The 15,392-nt window shown below is 67.7% G+C and overlaps 1 protein-coding gene across 16 annotated transcripts in view; it reads right to left on the bottom strand.

Moving 5' to 3' along the window:
• Nucleotides 1-15,392, bottom strand: part of MCF2L (MCF.2 cell line derived transforming sequence like) — a 91,378-nt gene that overhangs the window by 44,625 nt on the left and 31,361 nt on the right. For 3 of the 16 annotated variants that reach the window (XM_069602034.1, XM_069602035.1, XM_069602038.1), the window contains exon 1: nt 14,274-14,866. The exons of 7 other annotated variants lie outside the window; for them this stretch is intronic. In XM_069602034.1, the coding sequence (XP_069458135.1) occupies nt 14,274-14,568 (295 nt within the window). In that variant the 5' untranslated portion in view covers nt 14,569-14,866. Of the gene's footprint in view, nt 1-1,084; nt 1,330-9,594; nt 9,898-14,273; nt 14,867-15,392 lie in introns of those variants that run through there. 6 more of the 16 variants (XM_069602045.1, XM_069602039.1, XM_069602040.1 and 3 more) reach the window with 6 other exon arrangements.

The following is a 15,392-nucleotide window of genomic DNA, read 5'->3' as shown; positions in this document are numbered from 1 at the left end:
GGGTCGGCACTGGGCGCACGGCAGGGAAGGGCCGCCGGGCCAGCGGGTCCAGGGCCTCATCGAGGGAGGGGGCTCCCAGCACAGGTGCCAGCGGCTCTGGGAAGAGGACGGACACTTTCTCCGGTAGGAAAACAGACGTTTCCAGAGGCTGGGGCGAAGCCCTCCAGCCCTTGGGTCCCCCGCAGTGAATCCACGAGGGCGCAAGGGAGGACCCAGCAGCTGGCAGGGAGCTCGCTGCCCAGGGACGGGGGCAGACCACAAAGCCCTGAGCCCGAGAAGCTTGCCTTCCAGGATTCCAGCCTCGGCACCCTGACGCCGCACGCTGCCCCCCGGGAGAGCGTGACGCCCCTGTCCACGCTGCCCCCCCGGAGGAGCGCGACGCCCCCGTCCACGCTGTCCCCCCAGGACGAGCCCTGTGATCTGGGTGTAAGCGTGATGACTGAGGTTTCCGCCCCGGCCCCCCCAGCAGTCACCCTCTGAGCCTCATCCACCGGTAGGTTCACACACGCAGTCTCCTCTTTATGAAACTGGAAACTTCAGACACGGAAGGCGAGGGTGTGGCTAATTCGTTACAATTTACAAAAGACCTATTTAACGAATTACTCCTCAATCCTCAGCAGAAATACCCACTGGAGATGAGCTCACAACAGAGCGCTCCAGAAGGAGCACCTTCCATCCCTGGAAACGTGACCAGGAAGCCCAGGTGCCTCCGCCCAGGGCCACCTCTTTGTTCTCGGTCACCACAGGCGCGACTCTCCCGGGGCGGGCAGGTACGGGGGCGCCAGCTGCAGACCGCCCCCTGCGGCGCCCCCCTGCCTGCCCTGCTGGTCCCGCCCCTGCTGGCAGGGAGACCCCCACCCCCAACGTCCCTGGGAGCGGAACAAAGGAGCTTCCAGGCTGAGCGCGTCTGCGCCCTGGTGCCCGGCAGGCGCTGCTCAGGATGGGGGAGAGGACGGGGACAGGTGGGGAGGGGGCCGGCCAGCCCGCCCGCCCAGGAGGCCCCCTGCAAGCTCGCTGCCGGCGAGCAGGTCCCTCGTCCAGGCCCCGGGGCCCCCGCCCTCGCGCACGCCCTCGGCCAGCCCACCTGTGCGGGTCTTCAGGAGCAGCCAGAGCGTGGACAGGTCCCGCGACAGCAGGGAGAGGAGGCTCGGGGTCATGCTGTCGCCCGCCGGCCGCATCAGGAGGCAGTGCCCCGCCACCCGGCACGCCCGCGCTGGGCACACAAAGGGAGGTGGCTGGGCTCCATGCCGGCCGCCCACCCGCGGGACAAGGACCCGGCTCTGCCCGGAGCCCGCGGTCCGCCCGCCTGTTCCGCTCGCAGCCGGCAAACTGCGCTCGGCGGGGGTGGTGCTTGGGCTCCCCGGGGCCGGCTCCCTCCCTGCCGCCCGTCCCAGCCCTCCCTGCGGGGCCCCAGGCTCAGCGGCTCCTAAGCCTGTGGGCGGTCGGGCGGGCCTGGGGGCTGGGACCACCAAGACCTCCCGGGGAGACCCCTCAGGTCCTCAAGAAGACCTCAGAATGAGGCACCCCCGCCCTCCAGCCTCCCCGGGGAGTGGGGCCCGGGGGGAGCTCGTTAAAGCGCAGGTCGGGTTTGCAGGTGGTGTGATGCTCTCTCCGAGGACCCAGTCTCCAGCAGGAGGGACCCTGGGGGCTGAGCCCAGCCTGCAGGACCTGGAGAAGACTGTCTGTGGGCATCACGGCCCGTCCTCCCCATCCCGGGCACGCAGCCAACTGCGCCTGCCCAGTCTGGGCTCCGGGGCCTCGAACCCAAGCGGAGGCCCTGGAGTCCAGCTGATCACGCCACACGGGGCCGCGGTCACTGCGTGCCAGGCGCCCCGTCCACGCCCCGCCGCCTGTCATGTGGCTCGGGGTCTGAGCTGGTCTTCCCTGGATGGGCCCCGTGTCCCCCTCCTCATAGCTCCTCTGTGGCCTCTCTCTTTCCGCCTCCCGCTGACACTGGACAGGCCTCCTGCCTCGGGCTCTCACACGGGCACCCGGGGCACCAGGGCTGGGACCTTCCCTCGGAGCAGGGGCGACTCTGAGACCCACCCACACCTGGCTCAAATGGGCACGCAGGCCACCGGGGCCAGGGACCTTCCCTCGGAGCAGGGGTAACTCTGACCGCCCCCCAACACCTGGCTTACACCCCAGGCGGTTCCAGTCTCAGCCCAGCCTCCAGGGTCACGATCCAACTCCTCGGAGACGCGGAGACCGTGATGGCCCAAGCACGGTCTGCTCCGGCCCGAGTAGGTGACCGCGAGCTGGAAGTGGCTGTTCAGAGGCCCGACGTGCTCTGGCGCGGTCACACTGCTGGGGCTCCATCCCTCTCGCCTGCTCTGTGGCCCTTTCTCCCCGACTCCACAGCAACTGGGGCCTGACCCACACCCTCCTGACCGACTTAAGTCAAGAGGAAGGCCTGACCTCCAGTCACTGTCTCAGGCGGATTGCCGCGCTGCTCGCCCAGCCGCTGGGCCCAAACTCTGGGCCCCTGGGCTCCACTGCGGGTGCCCTTCTCCAGCCCACGACACAGGATCTACTTTTCTCCTTTCCCTCCAGGCTGTGCTCGAACGTGAGAGGCACGCCCCACCTGCTGTCTGAGGTCCGAGGCCCGCCACCTGGGGAGACTGGTGGACGGACTCCCAACGCCTGCCCTGCGCTCCACCCTGAAGGCATCACGGTGCACTCTGCACTGAACAAGCACGTGGCCCCCTTTAAAACCAGATCACTTCGGAACTCCAGCACGGAGTTAAAGAGGAGTTGGTGGTTTGGAGGTTTCCCCTCTAAAGACACGTGATCGGTTCCTCCCGTCATCAAACACTCAGCAGCAGCTGGCGAGGCGTGGGGTCCAGCAGGAGCACCCAGGCTCCGGGGTCCCTGGAGCAGGCTGGGGGGGCTTCCCCAGTAGCGGCTGCGGTCGGGGAGGCGTGAGAACAGATCCTTTTAGGTGTCTCCGGCCCAAGGACCCACAGAGCCGAGGGCCACGGGCACACCCGCAGGTCCCACACCTCAGCCTTCCCCCCACGGCCGTGGAGCTCTGGTCCCTGTGATTCGAGCCTCAGGCCACCTGCCCCCATCCCAGGACGCACCCCAGGGCCGAGCTCCGCTCCCCAGGCTCAGCTGTGCCCCAGCGGGAGTGCCCAGCTTGAACACACACGGTGGGACGGGAGAGGACGGAGGAGAGGCGCCCCCTACCCTCGCCCCACTCTGTCCCGCTAAAGCCCGTCGGCGTGGCTCTCCTCGGCCTCAGAGCCCTGCATCAGCTCCTGGGTGCCCCCCGTGCCCCGTGACCAGAGCCCCGTGACCACCGAGTGGGGCTGCCGCCTCCCCCAGAAGCCCGCCGGGCTTTCCTGCTCACAGTGCGGATGGATCTAAGGCCCCAGGTCCGGTCCCTGCTTTTCACGACGGCCCGATGCTGTGCTCTCGAGAGGGGGCTGAGCTCGGCGTGGGAGGGCTCTCAGGCCAGCTGGGGGCCAAGGGCACACACACTTCCTGTGGCCCCTGGGGATGGCTCAGTAGCTAGCACCCTGCAGACCCTCGAGGATGGGCCTGGGCCAGGGCTGACACGCCACACGGGCACAGCTGAGCGGGAGCCCGGAGCGGCAGCCAGACACCCTGACGCGCAGCTCCAGGCTCTCGAGCTCACCCAGGACCCGGCACGGGGCACCAGGGGAGAGTGTGTCTAAGGCACAAAGGTTCTCCAAGGTGGGAGGGGGCTGGTGATTTTCCAGTTACTCACAATTTTCTGACTGACAAAGAGGGCAGTTTTTTATGGCGCTCTGCCCAGCAGGCCATCAGTACAAGGACAAGAACCACCAGCAGGAGAGGCTGCGGAGGGTTGGGGACAAGGCCAGATGGTGGGAGAGGAGCTGGAGGCTGACCGCAGGCCTAGGGGCTGAGCAGGGGGCAGGGGGCCGGGGTGGGGGGCGCAGGGAGGGCGGCAGCAGGGCGGAACCTCTGTTCCTGAGGAGAAGGGTGTCCAGCACCCCGATTGCCCTGCAGGAGCTCCCTTAGCTGGAAGGCGTTGCGGGCAGGGACCTGACTGTGAACAGGGTATTGTTTGAGAAGTCACAATGCGTGTTCAGCACACGGTGTAGACGAGCCACGCTCTGAGCACAGTGTAGACGAGCCACGCTCTGAGCACGCGGCGTAGACGAGCCACGCTCTGAGCACGCGGCGTGGACGAGCCACGCTCTGAGCACAGTGTAGACGAGCCACGCTCTGAGCAGTGTTCGGGCCGCCCTGGTGCACCCACCTCCCACCCTGGTGGTCCGCATGCAGTCACAGACACTGGGCGTCAATCATTCCCTGTCCAGGGGCGCAAGACGAGCAAAGCAAGGATGGTCCCCGTGTCCGTGGCCGAGACGGCCCTCCCGGACCCCACGAGAACGTCCGGAGGTGTGACTTTATAGCAGGACCCAGGCCCTGGAGGGTGTGGGGCCCCGAGCGGCCTCAGGCCACCACCCTCTGCAGCCGCACCCGCTGGTGGCAGATAGGGAGGGGCCGTCGCTGACTCACAGCCTCCTGTTTGCTGAGGCCTTGCCACCTGGCCCTGGAGCATCGTCATGGCGACCTGTGCGGCAGGTGTCCCCGCTCTGCAGAGCCTCCCGAGGGCTCCTCATCCTCGCCCAGCCCAGCGGGCCCCTCCCCTCCACATCCACGTCCCCTCCTTCCCCCCGGGCCCTCCTCCTGGCTCTTCCCCGTCCCACTGGGGCTCTGTGGTGCCCACAGCCCCTCTCCCCCCACGCCCCCTCCTTCCCCCCAGGTCCCCCCGCCCGGATCCTCCTGTCCCTCTGAGGCTCTGTGGTCCTCAAGCCCAGGCTGCCCCCTCTTAGGGGAAGGTCCCCAGCTCTGCTCCGCTTGGCTCAGAGCCAAATGCATGCTCCCAGCCCCAAGCTCATCCAGGGCCACAGGATGAGAAGCAGGCTTCCCGGCGTGACGGCAGGCCCTGAGGGGCCAGCCCGAGCGGTGGCCCCCTCCGCTGGCCATCACAGCCCCTCACCCCCAGGCTTCCCCTCAAGCTCCCGCCGTGAACTCAGCAGTGAGACCCTGGGGCACGTGCCACCACTGCTCAGGGGACCCGAGCAAGCTCTCAGCAAGCTCTCAGATCACACAGGCGCTGCAGTCCGCACACGCACTCAGGAGCCCGGGCCGACACCGCGGGTCGAGGCCAGCGCTCTCGGGGGACACCCCCACCGCCCTTCCCTCGTCTTGGCTCACGGTCTGTCGGGGTCCAGCCCGGCCCCGGCTCCTCGTGGTCCTTCCCCAGGGCTTTCCGATGACTCTCGTTTCGTCTGGAGCCTGGATTCCAGTCTGCCGCCCACCCACCCTCCAGACTCTCTGAAGGGCAGACCCCTCCCCACCCTCCACCCGAGGCAGCTTAGCCCCCGGCCCCGAGTCCCCAGGGAGCCCGAGATGACGGCACGTGGTCCGTGGCTGAGTCACAGGTGGCCACCACAGGGCCACGCTCCAGGACCCAGGGCCCTTTCGGGGACGGGAGCGGGCTCGCTGCTGTTGCGGCCGGAGCCGCCCGGCCAATGGCCACCTCTCCGTGCCGAGTCCCCCCGCTGCCTGCCTCGCCTGCAGCTGAAACGGCCACACCGGACCCCTCGACGGTGATGAGCACGCCTGCTGTGCTGCGGGGATCACGGCCGGAGGGGACGCGCCTGGGGGTGCGGGCTCGGCACGTCCGACCTCGGCCTGCGGGGGTCAAGTGCGAGGGTGTGGGGAGGCCTGACCGCCTCGTGGGCAGCGAAGACGGGCCCGTGAAGTCAGAGGGAAGCACATCCCCCCGGCATCCGTGACGAGCTTCGCTCAGAGACTGCCAGGACGAGCCCCCACGAACCCCAGCGCAGGCGCTTCTCCCCGCCCTCTGGCACCCCTTTCTCTGACTACAGCCTGATTCTGGTGTCCGGTCACCTGCCCGTCCAGCACACACCCAGCCCCGGCGCCCCCAGGGCCTGGACCCCGCCAGCCCCAGCGCCATGCTGCCTGTCCTCTGAACACCGCTGGGTTCTGCAGCTGACTGCCCCTCTGCGTCCTGCACCCGCGCATCTTCCACAAGGACGTCCTCCCTTCCCGACCACAGCCAGGACGGCCAGGCTCGCCCACCGAGGGGCCAGACATGGCCACGGGAACTGCTCAGCCCTCACTTCCACCCTGGCCTGTGTTTCTCGCGTGCGTGGAGTCACACGAGGGGCGCCTGGCTGCTTGGATGGGAGGCGGAACCAGGCAGCTCGCCCTCCCGAGGGGCTGTGGGCAGGGCCAGGTGCCCCCACCCGCCTCCCCAAGCTAAGCAGGAAGCCCCTCCCAGCAGATTGGAAAAACAGACAGGGAGCGCAGATAGCATCGCGGCCTCGCGGGCGGGGTGGGACAGTGTTTATCCGGCTCCCACCCTCGAGGCTCGGGAACAACGCTCGGCTTGTTCCACACAAGCTGCGGCCTGGACAGAGCGCAGGGAGGGCCGCCTCCCAGAAGATCAACGCCCTGGCGTCTCACATGCGGCAATTCTGGGCGGCGCAGGGGCAGACACGGGGCAGACGCAGGGCACAGCAAACACGGCTGGGCCTGGGGTCCGTCAAGCACCGCCCAGTGAGGACGCCCGTGGGCCCTGGACACCCCCGGGGCTCAGCCTGTGGGCAGCAGGCGTGGGGACTCAGAGGGCCACCTGAGCCCCGACGAAAGGCTCCCCCCACACACACATCTGGAAACACTAAGGGGCTTCTGTTGTGGGATCTGGGGTGGCGCAGAGGTGACTGGACCGCGGCGGCCTCGGGAATTCTGGGCACTAAAGGTGGCCACCGAGCTGGCTTGTTCCCTTTTTAAAGCACAGCAGGACCCCGGGCACGGGCCGGGAGGAAGGCAGCCCGCACCAGGATCCGGGGGTGGGGGGGCACGAAGCCAGGGCTGGGTGTGCCTGCGGGGCTGGCGCAGTTTCGAGGGGGCGGCGGCTCAGAGGCACGGCGGAAGGCGCTGAGCTGTGGGGACACGCACTCCTGGGCCCCCGGGCAGGGTGCTCCGGAGAACCAGGGGGGTGGCACCAGGGGAGGGTGCCCGGGGCCCCTCAGACCCGCACGGGGGAGGAGACGACCCTTGAGAAGTCCCTGGAGGGTGGCCTGCACGCCATTTGCTTAAAGCTGTCCGGCCTTCCTGCCACGGCCTCGGGCAGTCCACAGCTCCCAGCTTCCCCAGGGAGGGGAGGGCTCAGTCCTGGTGGGCGGCCAGAGCCGCTGTTTTTTTTACTTTCCGCATGTGAGGCAGGCAGGATCTTAGTTGCTCAGCCAGAGGTCAACCCCCAGCCCCTGAAGTGGAAGCACAAATTCTTAACCACGGGACCGCCGGGGAACCCCCCTGGGAACAGCTCTTACCTCTGAGCTAAAAATGTAACTACGGCTGTAACTAAAAATCACTTAGCGGCTTGGGCCAAACCGCTCTGGGCTCAGAAGGGACGCCTGATTCTTTTCGAGGGGGAGGAGGGGGCGAGGTCCTGGATGTGACGTCTTGGTGGGAGGAGATGGGGTCCAGACTCCAGAGAGGATGACCGGGATGTGCTGAACGCTGCCTGGGCACCGGGCCCGGGGGCACCTGGGGCCGGGGGGCTTCCCGGTCCACCTCGGGCCCGAGGGGGACCCCCGCCGTCTGCTGCCCCCAACTCACTGGTCCTGCACGCCCCCACCAGCCCCTGGGGGCCCTCTGCTCTGTACCCCCAGCTTGGGTGCCCCCGAGCCAGCGGGCAGGACACAGAGGGCCCCTGCCTGCCCCTGAGCCGCGGAGGCCTAAGCGGAGGCGCCCACGCTAGGCCGGGGGCAGAGACGCGCCTGAGCAGGCGGTCTCCCCACTGCTTTTCCCTCCGCCCTGCTGTGCGTGGAGACGCAGGTTTAAGTCGCAGAACTGCAGGTTCTTAACCTCTTCTGCTCCCGCATCATGCTGTCCGTCTGCAAACATGGCAGGTGACGCACAGAAGCAGCCGCGTCCAGCCAGAGGCAGCCACGTCCACGGCAAGCGGCTGCGTGTGGCCAAGAGCCCCCACGCCCCGCGGAGCTACACCAAACAAAGCAGCGCCTCCGGGGAGGCGTCCCACCGACTCACCCCCTGCGGCCCCCCCAGACACAGACCATTCACAGCCTGTCGTCTGCCTGCCGCCCACGGCCCTCGGGCGGGCTGGGGCTGGGGCTGGGGCTGGGGCTGGGCGGGCCCCCCCCTCGCCCCCGACAGCAGTCGCTCCCCCGCCAGGCCGGCCCTGATGCGCCCACGTTTGCTGAGCGACGCCTGCAGCCAGGGTGTGGCCCCAGCCCCCGCTCCGGGCCGCCTGCTCTTTGGGGCCGAGGCTGAGCTCTGAGACCCAGGAAGCAAAAGCCCACGGCCCCAGGAGGCCGGGTCTCACTTCCCGTGGCTGCTCTGACTCAGTTTTAACCCACCAGTCGGGTATTTTTGGCCGAACGTGAGACGGGCACCCGCTCCGCTGACACTACTATCATGGGACAGCGGTTCCGACGGGGCCAGAAGGGGAAGCTGGACATTAAACGAAAGAGGAAGGGGATGGAGAATCAAAACAGAAACCGCACGGCCCAGATTAACCTCGTGCCCGGCGGGCTCGGGGGGCCTGGGCAGTGCCTACCCGCCCGGGGCTGCAGTGTCCGCCCTTCGGTGCCAACAGGACCAGCGTGTCCCCAGGAAGTGCTGGACGGGTGGGTGGAGACTGCATGGCCCCCGCGTGAGACCCGGGCCCCTGGCGCGGGCAGCCCCTGCTGGCCCCGGGGCGAGGGCGGGGGGCTGGCACCCAGAGGGTGCCCGGCAAAAGTGACCCACTGAGGTCGGGTCACTCAGGGACCGGACCTGAGCGTCGCGACAAGGACGGTTCTCAGCGCTGGGGCCTTGGGCGTCTCGAGCTCAGGGCCCAGGGGGCCGCTGACCCGAGAAGCTGATCCCACTGTCAATCCTGACGACCGCCCAGGACAGGCGAGGGCGCTTCCAGCGACTGACGCCTGGCCCTCCCCATCTGTGAAACGGGCGAGGTTCCCGCGAGGCAGGGATGCCACGGGTCACACACGCAGAGCTCTGGCCCCCCTGGGAGTCAGAGCCACACCTGCCCGAGGCCGCGGAAGCACCAGCCTGGGCCTTCACTGCGGACCAGGCCCAGATCACGGCGGCGCCCCCAGTCCCTCACAGAGGTGCCTCGGCCCTCACCGCCTCCCGCAGATGGCATGGTCAGCGCCTGGCCCGGGGGGACTGCCAGCCCCTAGCGGCCACGGGCAGCTCCGAGACTTCACCGCACTGAGGCGCGGGGCTGCCGCCTTCACGGGCTCGAGGGCGCTGCGCGGCGACGGCTTTGCTGCGCCCTGCGCCTCATGTGCACCTTTTCCCCACCGGGCGCCCTCGAGGCGGTCCAGCCACTCTGACGGCGGGGCTCTGACAGCGGGGCTCAGACGGCGAGGCGTGGGCTTCCGGCCAAAGGGAGGGTCATCTGAGGACGAGTGGGCAGAGCACCCACACGCCCGAAGCCCCGTCGGCTGCCCTCCCTCGCCACCACGAGGAGCCCGGGCACCGGGGCTCACCTGCACTCACCCTCGGCCGTGCGCTCACCCTCGGCCGTGGACTCACCCTCGGCCGTCGAGAGCAGCCAGAAGCACCACTCACAGAAATAGTAGTAGCTCTTCATCTCCGCCACGGAGATCCGGGCGGCCGCGCCGTCCCCCATGCCCAGGGCCTGCTGCGCCTGCGATCCGTCCGCCTCCTCCCGCTGGACTTTGCTCCCAACCGCCGGCCCGGGGCCAGCTGGCTTTTCACTTTCACTTCACCCTGCAACCACGGGGTGACCCAGCAGCGGCCGGCGCCTCCTCACCCCGCCCGCAGACTCACACACAGGCCAGCCCGGCAGCCCCACCTGGCCGCGGGGCAAGGCCTGGGCCACCTCCGCGCTTCAGCCGGTGCCTTGAGGTCAGCACAGCCACGCCAATCAGAAGACACTGACCTGGCCCAGCCAATAACACCCAGGGCAAACGGGGGCCGTGCTTGTCCAAGGAGACGCATCCAAGGCCCCTTGACCCTCCAGACATCAGCCAAGGCCGGCTCCTCTGGCCCCATGTGGGAGAAGGAGCTGCCCCACCGGAGGCCCCTCAGATCCCCAAGGACACCTGCCCGCCGCAGAAGGCAGACTCTGTGGCCCTGCCCTGCCCAGCCCAGCATGGGGACCAGGGGACGGCCCCTCACCCGCGGCCCAGGGACCAGGAGGCAGGGCCCCTAGACCCAAGCAGCAGGTGCCCAGCGAGGCTCGGTTACTCACTGGAGCCCAGGCCAAGCCCCCAGGCCACGGGGCCCGTGGGGGCCAAAAGCTCACACAAACCCAGACACCTGACCCCCAGATACAGACGAAGACACCTGACGCCCCCCCAGACCCACACGCCTGACCCCACAGAGACCCACACGCCTGACCCGATAGAGACCCACACTCCTGACACCACACACGCAGACCCACACGCCTGACCCCCCCAGACCCACACGCCTGACCCCACAGAGACCCACACGCCTGACCCCACAGAGACCCACACGCCTGACCCCCCCAGACCCACACGCCTGACCCCACAGAGACCCACACGCCTGACCCGATAGAGACCCACACGCCTGACCCGATAGAGACCCACACGCCTGACCCGATAGAGACCCACACGCCTGACCCGATAGAGACCCACACGCCTGACCCGATAGAGACCCACACGCCTGACCCCACACACGCAGACCCACACGCCTGACCCCACACAGACCCACACGCCTGACCCCCCAGACCCACACTCCTGACACCACACACGCAGACCCACACGCCTGACCCCACAGAGACCCACACGCCTGACCCCACAGAGACCCACACGCCTGACCCCCCAGACCCACACTCCTGACACCACACACGCAGACCCACACGCACAGACCCACACGCCTAACCCCCCTACTACGTCCGCCTTGAGTCTGGGGAAATCGGGTAGTTTAGCTCAGAGGCCAGAGCAAGGACTTCAACCAAGTTGCTTGAAATTCAAAATAACAGAAGCAGTAAGGATCACCAGGTTTCCTCCGACTGTGGCGCGTCTCCTCTCTCACAGGTTTGAGTACAGCCCGTACGGAGACCCCTCGAGGGGAGGGTGCCCTTTGAGAAAGCACTCTGACTGAAGCGTGCCCTGTCTGTCTACGGAGCTCCCACAAGCTCCCAGCCTGTTCTCCAAGAGCCAAACCGGCCGTGGCGTCTGCCACTGCTGGATGAAAACCGGGCTCACAAGCGACAGACACGCTGTGGGCGAGACCCGCGTGCTGGCTGCATTCCTGAGACACGCGCACGCTGCGGCCGCTCTAAGGAAACCGGGCTCTGGCCACCCTCTCGGCCCACTCCGGCCCCCGCCTCCCAGACCCACGCACGGCGGCCCCGCGGCCCTGACCTGGCGCCCGGAGCGCGACGACCCTGAGCCTGTCTGGGCCGGGGTCAGACCCTGCGTAACAGGGCTCTCCCGAGCAGGCGGAGGGCCCAGGCCGACGCTAGAACCCCGGCCGCGCCTGAAAGGGCCTTCCCTGCAGCCAGCGCCATATTCGACAATTTCGGGTGCTTCGATTTCCCAGAAGAAAGGAAACATCCCGAAGACACCTCCTTGAGGGTTTCGGTGCACCCACCGGTCCACTGCGTTCCTCTAGAATTCCTTCCGGAAGAACCTTTCATTTTTCTGTGCACGTGACCTTGCCTCCAATCATTTCCCCTTTTGCATAAACTGCTGGGAAGCTCATAAGGGAAATTCTGGGCTCACTCAGCTCACTCACGTGCCTCACACGTATGTGTGTGTGTGGCCAGTCGTGTCCAACTCTGTGTGACCCCATGGACTGTAGCTCACCAGGCTCCTCTGTCTATGGGATTCTCCAGGCGAGAACACTGCCTGGAGGGTTGCCATTCCCTTCTCCAGGGGATCTTCCCGACCCAGGGATGGAACCCATGTCCCCTGCATCTCTTGCACTGGCAGGCAGGTTCTATACCACCTGGAAAACCCCAGATGTGTTCACTGCTTTTTCAGTTCTGGTTCTGTGTAGAACAGTCCCTGACAACCTGGAACATCCCTGTGGTGAACTGGCAAATTTGCAGGACACAGCTGGTTTCCCTGCTTATTGGGACTCAGTCCCACTCAAGTGTCCCAGGTGAGTGTCCTGCTCAGTGGTGTCCTGCTTCTGAAAGGTGGTGGCTCCTTGGAGGAACAGAGCAGACTCAGCAATGTGTCCCTGACCTCCTCTTCGCGAGCTGCTCGTGTCCACTCTGGCGATCACAGCACACCTCGCCTGTCTCCAGCCACTGTCTCCTGAGCCCTCACTTGCAGCAGGAAGCTGACTTTGACCATCCCCCAACCTGAAGGGGCTTCTTTCCACCAGACGCAGAGGAGAGCCCACCAGACACAAGCGTGTAGGAAGGAGCCTGGGCAGACTCACAGGCGGGAGGAAAGCCGCGGGCAGAGCAGGAAAAAGGAGGTCGTGGGCACCCAGACTCGGCGCTATCCCTGCAGGTGGAGAACACTTATCCCAAAGATGCCAGGCTGAGCAGTGCAGGCAGGGGGTAGACAGGGAGGGGAAGGGAGGGTGGCAGTGGGGGAGGGGTGGGCAGTGGTGAGGGGTGGCCAGTAGGGGGGGAAGGGTGGGCATCGGGGGGAGGGGTGGCAGTGGGGGAGGGGGATGGCTGGACAGTGGGGGAGGGGAGGGGTGGGCAGTGGGGAGGGCATTGGGGGAGGGGTGGGCAGTGGGGAGGGGGAGGGGTGGACAGTGGGGAGGGCATTGGGCGAGGGGTGGGCAGTGGGGAGGGGGAGGGGAAGGGGTGGACAGTGGGGAGGGGGAGGGGTGGACAGTGAGGCAGGGATGGGCAGTGGGGATGGCTGGGCAGTGGGGAGGGGTGGGGAGTGGGGGAGGGGAAGGGGTGGATAGTTGGGGAGGGGGAGGGGTGGGCATTGGGGGAGGGATGGGCATTGAGGGAGGCGGGGCTGCATGGAACCACACCGCCTGGGGCCGCACGTGTCAGAGCCGGAAACTGCCCGCCTTCCACCCTGGTCCGAGCACCGGCGGGCAGGGCACAGCAGAGGCGTCTCCGGTTGACCAGGAACTGAGCAGCTGCTCCGGCCGCATCCCTGCCACCTCCCCCGCCCCCGGGCAGCCCTCCGCAGCTCACAGCCACCCCTGCTCCGCCCAGACGGGACCCTGGGGCCCCCACTTCTGAGAGAGGTACCCTGGGGCCTCGCTCCCCCGAGGGGCCCCTGGAACACTAGGTTGCCTGTCGTGCCCCGCGCCTGGGGGGGTGCAGACTCAGCCACCAGCCTCCCTTCCCCGCACAAGGCCTCCAAGCATCAAGGCAGTTCAGTCCTTCCAGGACTAGGGGGTCCTGGACACCCACAGCAGCCGGGGTGCAGATCCCCAAGGCCAGGTCACATCTGCTCAGGCAACTCGGGGCCCCCCCACCATGTGGTGTGCCTGGCACACAGCGGACTTGGGAGGAGGACGGGAGAGGCTCGCCACACACACAGAGCCCTGGGGCCAGGCGGGCACACAGGCCCCTGGTGACGACCCCCAGCCCTGAGTCAGCTCAGGAGTCAGCAGACTCCTGGCGAAAAGCCCTGAGTCGTGCGCTCGGATGGAGCCAAGCGCAGAACCACGGCCATGAGCCGTCAGCAAGGAGCTGAGTCCACGGGGTCAGCCCTGCCTGGGCTCCCGGTGTCCTCCCCAGACGCTCCCCACCCGCGCCAGGTGAGGACGGCCCTGCCAGGAGAGGGTGCAGCCCGAGGGGTGGCTCGCACCTTCGCTCTGACGTCCTGCACGCGGCAGACACACGGGCGTCTGCGCACAGACGCCCCCTGATGCCCCGCGGGGTCCCGAGCGCCCCCACGGTCAGCACCACCCTCTGGCTCTCGGCCCCCAGAGGACACGGGGGCTCCAGGCCGACGGGCAGGACAGAGGGATTAGCCCTGGGGGCACCCTGCCCCTGCCGCAGCCGGCGTGAGCCCCGAGACCTCCCCCACACTGTCCGCTGAGCCTTCTTCCCACGTCCTCCCCAGCGTGCTCCTGGCCAGGGTCCAGGGCCCTGGGACCACAGGGCAGAGTGAACCGAGGCGACCACGCTCCAGCCTTGGTTGGGGCGACCGAAACGGCGTCTCTAGCCTACCTTTCTTAACAGGCTTGTGAGTTGCATACGAGTTTTGGTAAAAGAAACATCCAGAGAGCTGCCACCCACCGAGGGCCCCCCGCATGCCCGTGGATAAGACCACCGTGTCCTGCCTCACCAGGCTGCGGGCGCCTCGAGGCCACCCGGCGACGCCTCCAGCGCTGCAGCAGGGGCAGCGGGCGGGGCCAGCGCCGGGGGGCCCCCCGGGCTCCGTGGGACGCTCCCCTCTTGACCATGGTCCCAAAGTCTCCCCACCGAGGAGGAGGCAGCGGCGGTGGCTCCCGGTCTTCAGCCCCAGCTACCCCGAGGGCCGCCCTGTAGGGCTCCACGGGGGACGCCCGAGGGCCGGGCTGACCCCAGGACGCGCTGAGCCGGGCACACGGCGCTGGGAGACCTCGGGGCGACGTGCGCATCCAGGCTGCGGCCCCCAGAACGCCGGTGTCCAAGGGGCAGCAGAGGAGCGTGGGGGACACGCCTGTGCTCAGAGAGGGGCTCCCGAGGCGGGCGAGGCTGTCTACGTGCGAGTCCTGGGCGTTTCCTTCCTCCTTCCTCGGGGGTGGGCTTGTGCGCGGAGCTCCCAGCCTCAGGGGCCGCGGAGAGAAAACCCTTCCAAGCTCAGGAAGCCTTGCGTCCAAACAGCAGGAGCAGGAGGGCCTCAGGGGACGTGGCCGGGCTCTGGAAATAAACCGGCAGTTCCGCTGCCCGGCACTGCAGCTCACGGAGAGGAAACCGATCGAGGCTTTGTTTGGCCGGAGACACTTTCCACAGAGAGGCTCCGAGCCTGCCCCTCGACGAGGCCTTGGGGCAGCCCCGAGCTGTGCCAGGGCGCGTGCGGCATCAGGCACCCTGGGAGCAGCTGGGCCTCCCTTTCTGGGGCTGTGGTTCACCTCCTCGCACGGGCATTCCCACGACCAACCCCGAGCTGGAGCAGACACCACCCACGCTTGCATCTTCTCACTGGCTTCCCGCGAGGCCGGCCTGGCTCACGATCCAAGGAAACAGATGGTGAGTTTGATGAGGCAGGTCCGGGATGCAGGCTGCCCCGAGACCAGGGTGCGGGGCCTCGGGGCAGCCGTGTGGAAATGGTCCCTGCCGTCCACAGGAGCAGCCCCCACAGGCTCTGGGGCCCACAGTGAGCACGACCCTGAGCCATGTCCCTCCCCGCGTGCGTGCCGTTGCCCCAAAGAACCCTGAATCCAGGGGGTCGGGCCGGTGAGTCAGAATGCGCACCCACCCA

The sequence above is a fragment of the Ovis canadensis genome, chromosome 10 (genome assembly GCF_042477335.2).
Source record: "Ovis canadensis isolate MfBH-ARS-UI-01 breed Bighorn chromosome 10, ARS-UI_OviCan_v2, whole genome shotgun sequence".
NCBI classification, from domain to species: Eukaryota; Metazoa; Chordata; class Mammalia; order Artiodactyla; family Bovidae; genus Ovis; species Ovis canadensis.
This window is presented reverse-complemented; position numbering and strand designations above follow the sequence as displayed.